We start from the raw sequence: 6,630 nt of genomic DNA on the forward strand, positions 1-6,630 counted from the left end.
AGAGAGAGAGAGAGAGAGAGAGAGAGAGAGAGAGAGAGAGAGAGAGAAAGGGAGACACACAGAAAGAAGATCATAGGATACTACTATGAACAACAAATTGGGCAGTCCAAAATAGACAAACAAATAACTAGAAATATATAACCTACCAAGAATAAGTCAGGAAGATATAGAAAGTCTGTAGGTAATATTAAAAATCCTATAATTAATATAAGAATTAAACCAATAATAAAAATCTTTCAACTAAGAAAAGCCAAGGATCAGATGATTCTAGCAGGGAAGGAAAGACATCATGAATTTCACAGGCAAATGGACGGAACTAGAAAAAAGTCCTTAGTGAAGCAACCCAGACCCAAAAGGACATGCATAGTATATACTCACTGATAAGTGGATATTAGCCATGAAGTACAGGATAACCATGATACAATCCACAGACCCAAAGAAGCCAAATAACAAGGAGGGCCCAATGGAGTATGGTTGAATCTTAATGATACTCTGTTATGCTTGCACACAGGGACCTAGCATAACTGTCCTCCAAGAGGCCCCACCCAGCTGACCAAAATAAATGCAGAGACCCCAGAGCTAAACATTAGAGAGAGTTCAGGAAGTCTTGTGGAAGAGTTGGGTCCTGGAGGGAATAGGAACTCCACAAGAAAACTAACAGACTCAGCTAACCTGGAGCCTTGGGGTATCTCAGAGATTGAACCAACCAAAGAACATACATGAGCTGGACCTAGCATACACCCCCCCCCCCATATGTAGCAGACACACTGCTTGGTCTTCATGCAGGTCCCATAGCTGGAGTGGGTGCTGTCCCTGACTCTGCTGCCTGTCTGTGGATACTGTTCCCCTAACTGGGTTGTCTTGTTTAGCCTCAGTGGGAGAGGATGTGCCTAGTCCTGCAGTGACCTGATGTGCCAGGGCTGCTTGGTACCTGGGGAGAGAGGGGCCCCCCCTCTCAGAGGAGAAAAGGAGGGGAAAGGGTAGGAGGAGCTATGTGAGGGGGAACTGGGTTTTTTCAATCAGGATATAAAGTGAATACATAGATAAAGGAAGATGAAATCTTAAGATATAAGTAAAGCTACCAAAAAAAATGTCCAAGTCTTCTGCTCTAAAAGTTATAAAATTGTTCTATTTAAAGAAGTAAAAGTCTCCCATGAGGAGAGAAAAAAGAAAGAAAGAAAGAAAGAAAGAAAGAAAGAAAGAAAGAAAGAAAGGAGAAAGAAAGGAGAAAGAAAGAAGGAAGGAAGGAAGGAAGGAAGGAAGGAAGGAAGGAAGGAAGGAAGGAAGGAAGGAAGGGAGAAAGGGAGAAAGGGAGAAAGGGAGAAAGAGAGAAAGAGAGAAAGAGAGAAAGAAACAAACAGCAGTCTGAGAAAGCCCAGAGGAGCAAGCCAGGGAACAGCACACCTCAACACCTTCTGCTTCAGTTCCTGGTTTATTTAAAGTTCCTGCCTTGGCTTCCTTCAGTGACGGACTGTGATGTAGAGCTGTAAGCTTACATAAGCCCTTTCCTTCCCAAGTTCCTTTTGGTCATGGTGTTTTATCACAGCAAACAAATGAACAAACAAACCCTAAGAAAGAAGCTGGTCCCAGATTGTGGGGTACAGCTGTGACACACCTGACTGTGTCTGGGAAGACTGTAGTGGCTTCTGGACTATTTACATCTATTATGTTATTTCTTCCTCTTCAGTTCCTATGGGCTTTCTTTTTTTTCCTTTTACTCTGTCTTTTTTTTTTATAATTTTAAATACCAATTTATGTCCTTTGTCAGTTAATGATAACTGTTTTGTCTCATAGATTGCCTTAGGGCTTAAGATACCCATCTTTATAACAGACTATTTTCAAATGGTATCACACTACTTTCTATATAGTAGAAAGCCTTACAATAGTGTATTTATATTTCTCCCAGACTGGTCTTTATGTTATCATTGTCATTCATTTCACATGTATGTATCTATATGTTAAACTTCTATAGATAGTATTTTTATTAAAAGCCAACTATCTTTCAAAGTTTAAATATGAAATTTATTTTGGTAAAAACAGACTTTTGTTACTCCTTTCTGTGAAATTTAACAATATATTAAGGATATTTATAACCAAAGAATGAAAGAAGGAGACCTTTATTTACCTGCAGTGGGCCCAAAATAGAGCTGGTTGTGTACATAAAGAAGAGCCGAAGGTAACTCAGGACATTTGCAAAAGCAAAAAGCCCTTCTGCTACAAGTGTGGGGTGGAATGCATCCCAGTCTTTCCGGTCAGCAAAGTCATGAAACTGGAGGTGGGAAGAGAAGTCAAAGGTCAGTCAGGAAAATGAAGAGAACTATTCTAAAATGCCTGAAATTGTCATCTTGTAGAAGATCTAAATAATGTTTTAGCCAAACAAAAGATTTCCATGTATGTTAGGAAATACTACTTTATATGCAGAGATTTACCAGAAATTCCTTGGTTTAAAAGAAATAAACAAGTTAGAAAACTTATTAAACATTTTATGAGTGAAATATTAGCTAGTTTCTCTAAATTCTATAACATAAATCATGAACATGTATGTTGTCAGTTAATTAGATGCCATACTAAACCTAGTCCTTTGACTTAGGAATTTAGAGCGAACTACAAAAGTCACCCCTGCTTCAAATCAAAAACACAAGTGCTTTTGTACCTAGACGACATGGCTGTCTGCCTGTCCTGCTGGCTGAGACCTATACCAGTTGTTCTGTGTGACTGTTAGCCATATATCCTTCCACTCTCAAAATGTCTTGTTTGGATTCAAAAACTACTTCTAGAAGTAAAGAAATTAGTCTGAAAAATCAATGCCACCCAACCTTTCATTTATGTCTGACCATTTTCATTTCTATATAGCCTATTCCAACTTTTTAGTAACTTCTCACCTCATCACCAAATTGCTCTCTCACCAACATGTTGCTTGCTTTTGACTGACTAAAGAAACAGATATTACATAAACTGATAGAATCACATTGTTCTTACTATATAAATAGCAAAAAATTCAGGCAATTATTATATATCTTAGTTCCTTAAATATGACACCCCATAGCTAACATAGAATCTAGTATATTTTCGGCCTTGAGAAATCATAAATATTGATGAAAGTAAAATTATTAGAGATTAAGTAAATGAGCTAAATGAAGAAATAAAACATTTGGTAGAAAGAAAATACCTAGGACCTGGATTTAAATCCTCTTTTTAAAAATTATATAGTCTTAGATATGTTATTATTATCTCTGAGTTGTTTTCTTATTGGCAAAATGAGGATAATGACTTCTGTTCTGTCTTAAAGAATTGCTGTGAAAATGAAATTAGATACAGTGTATCTAACATCAACCATGCTACCCAGCATATAGCAGGTAACCATTAACGAAAAGGCAAACCAGTCAAAGGACTGAAAAAGTTAGCAACCACATTCACACAGATTATTTTTAAATGAAAATATATCAGACATAGATTTGAGTCTATATAAAGTCTGAGTTACATACAGAGTTATCTTAGTTTTTTGAAATAAATGTATCTTTGATCGACAGTAAATAGTTACCTTGTTGTGAGCCACCACTTTGAGGGCAAAGGTTGCCAAGTAAAGGGAGTTCATAACAAAGCTGAGCTGGTTACGAGATTCTTCTAAAAAGTCTTCCAACCCTTCGTACCACAGTCTCTTAATGTCCGACCAAATCATCCCTAAAATGATAAAAAAAAAAGCTATGTTTATTAATTCAATTATATGCTAAATAATACTTTAAGAGACAAAGTATTTATAGCTCGTGGGTTAACTATATCCTGATACAATTAGATTCCAAAGGCAGTAGGGGGTTAATGGAGGGAACAATAGTCTTTTAGTGAAAATCTTTTAAAACTTGCAAGAAAAAAAAAAAGCTGTATGTTTCATGTGACTTAAAAAAAAAAATCTTGCTTCATACTGGCCAGAATGGGGCACTAATGAAATAAATGAGGAAGATAAATGCTTGCATGTGAGTCGTCCCCAAGGTTTGTTCTTGACTCTTTTAACTATTATAGTGCTTTAATGATCTTATCCAGTCTAGTGGCTTTAAAAGATCATCTATGTGACAAATTTCTGTAATCTTTGTGTGATCAGTGGATGTGTGCATGCATGCACATATGTATAGAAGTCATAGGTCAACACCAGATGATTTCCCCAATCACCTGTCCACCTTACCTCTTGAGACAGGGTTTCAGTGAGCTTGTAACCCACTGTTGGCTGACCAACAAGCTCCAGGACCCACTGTATCTGCCTTCATAGCACTGAGGTTACAGGTGACACTGTAGTGATTGCAGTGCATGGCTTTTATGTGGTGCTGTGGAGTTGATATCAAACCTGTAAGCCTGCACAGTAGGCATTCTACTGACTGAGCCAACTTCCCAATTCCTTAAACACATATATTTAAACTTAATTTATATTTATATAACAATTTCTATGTCTAAATCTCTCTCCTAAACTCAACTTATTTAGGCACTTTTCTGCTCTGCACCTCTAGTCAGAGATGTGTCAACTGAGTTTATCTCTGCCTCAAATTCACACTTGCAGATTTTCTTCTTGTTTCCGTTATTAGCTCTCCATCCCTCTAGTTGTTCAATATGAATCAATTCATTGTTTGAATAAACCCCAACTCCTGTTTCTTTAAAACTTTACACTAATTACAAAGCAAATCCTGCCCTCCCATGCCCCCTTCAGGTAGAGAACCCAGATTCAGCCACCACTCTGAGCCCTCTGGCCCCATTTCTAAGCATGGACGCTGGACTCACACTGGCAACTCTACACATCTATATGACCTGCCTGAAGATCATGTGTCCCACACCTGTCTTCCAGCCCCTACTCTGGCCTTTCCTCCTCAGTTAAGGAGCCCAGACTCATGACACCAACTTCACCCATTCCTTCAGCTAAGGGCTGCTTATCTCTAGGTGAGGATGCTAGACTCACTATTATCACCAATGCTACAGTCTCCTGCTGCCTGAGAACAATTCCCCTCGATTCCCAATGAGTGCAGGTGACAGGAAACAGATCTAGACACCCACTCAAAATGGAAGACAGGATTTCCATACCAAGAAGAAACACTATCTCCAGGTGCCTAGACCATAAAACCCATTCTTATGAGTGATGCCACTTGTGCTTTACAACAGCCTACGTGACTTCTATGTCATCTTAGGGCCAGGCCAATCCTGACTCCCAGGCATTACGTTTACTTTAGTCATTCTCCCTAGACCCTTATCTTGAGAACTGTTTCTAAGTCAACAAGAACCATCTTATGGATGAAGCCATAAGTCCTCTCCTAAGAACGTCAAGGTAAATGTTTCATAAGCTTTGTTATACTTATGGGGCTGAGTTAATTGCTATCTGAATACTTTTTTCCAAAAATGGTGCTGTGCTTAAATATGGCTAAAGTAAAATGATCTGGGCTGACTCTAGAAGTCCTGGTCCAGCACTGGTTACAGTAAACTTGGGCTGAGCCAAGTTCATTCTGACCTCATCTTGATCATCTTTTTCTGCAGTGGTAAAGCCTGCATAGGAATCACCATAATATATTCAGTCAGTAAAGTGCTTGCCATGCAAGACTGGAGAAGTGACTTCAGATCCCCAGCACAGAAATAAAAAGCCAGGTGTTAGGAAAAATATTGGCTCAGGATCCCCAAGACCAAGTTCTCAGCACAAAGGATATTTATTTGTCCTAGAGGGACAGAGGGTAGGGAATGAGACAAAGATGATGAGAGACAGAGGATGATCAGGAAGGGGTAGGAAACATGGGAAAATGGGGAAGGGCATTTGTCCCTGGGGGAAAGGGGAGCACACAAAGGACTGCCTCTGGATAGAGAGGAGACAGACGTGGCACATAAGAAATGCAGGATTATAAAGTTACAAGAAACCCTGTGTTAGGATGTTAGGATGTTAATTTTAATTGGGCATGCTAATTAGGTGAGCCAAAAGGGGCTTTTGATTGCTGGATTTTAATACTTTGATAGCTGGACCTTGGTAGTCAGCCTTAGGAGGAGAAAGTGGCCAAATAAAAGACTAGACCTTGGTGGCTAGCTTTAGAAATATAATCTAATGTTTTTAGAAAGGCAGAGGGAATAGAGGATAAGGGCAAGGCCCGCCAGAGCCATGCTCACCACACTCACCACATACTGGCCAGAGTTCCTTTACCAGATGCATAGTGTACACCAGTAATCCCAGTGTTAAGGAGGCAGAGACAGGCAGATCTCTAGAGCCAGCCAGTCTATCCATATTGGGGAGATCAAGGTTTTATGAGGGATACTGCCTCAAAAAACAAGGTGGAGAACAGCTGAAAAATACACGAACCCAACTTTGACTTTTGGCCTCCATACATGTACATGTGCACACATGCATTTACACACACATGTACATGTGCACACATGCATTTACACACACATAAAAGTTTAAAAAAAAACTTTTAACTTACGAGCTGGGAAGATAGCTCAGTCTGTTTGCTGTGCAAACATGACAATTTGAGTTAGACAGATTCCTAGAACACATACACGTGCATGTGTGTATACACACACTCACAGGGAGAGAAAGAGAGAGAGAGAAAGAGAGAAAGAGAGAGAGAGAGAGAGAGAGAGAGAGAGAGAGAGAGAGAGAGAGAGAGAGAGAGAGAG

The 6,630-nt window shown here is 39.3% G+C and overlaps 1 protein-coding gene across 2 annotated transcripts in view; it reads right to left on the reverse strand.

The window, feature by feature from the left end:
- The window catches only part of Trpc1 (transient receptor potential cation channel subfamily C member 1), a 45,722-nt gene that overhangs the window by 8,562 nt on the left and 30,530 nt on the right, over nt 1-6,630 (reverse strand). For both annotated transcript variants that reach the window (XM_028758939.1, XM_028758938.1), the window contains 2 exons: nt 3,542-3,681; nt 2,126-2,269 (listed from right to left, as the gene is read on the reverse strand). In XM_028758939.1, the coding sequence (XP_028614772.1) occupies nt 2,126-2,269; nt 3,542-3,681 (284 nt within the window). The remainder of the gene's footprint in view (nt 1-2,125; nt 2,270-3,541; nt 3,682-6,630) is intronic.

The sequence above is a fragment of the Grammomys surdaster genome, unplaced genomic scaffold, assembly GCF_004785775.1.
Source record: "Grammomys surdaster isolate TR1022 unplaced genomic scaffold, NIH_TR_1.0 126248, whole genome shotgun sequence".
NCBI lineage: Eukaryota > Metazoa > Chordata > Mammalia > Rodentia > Muridae > Grammomys > Grammomys surdaster.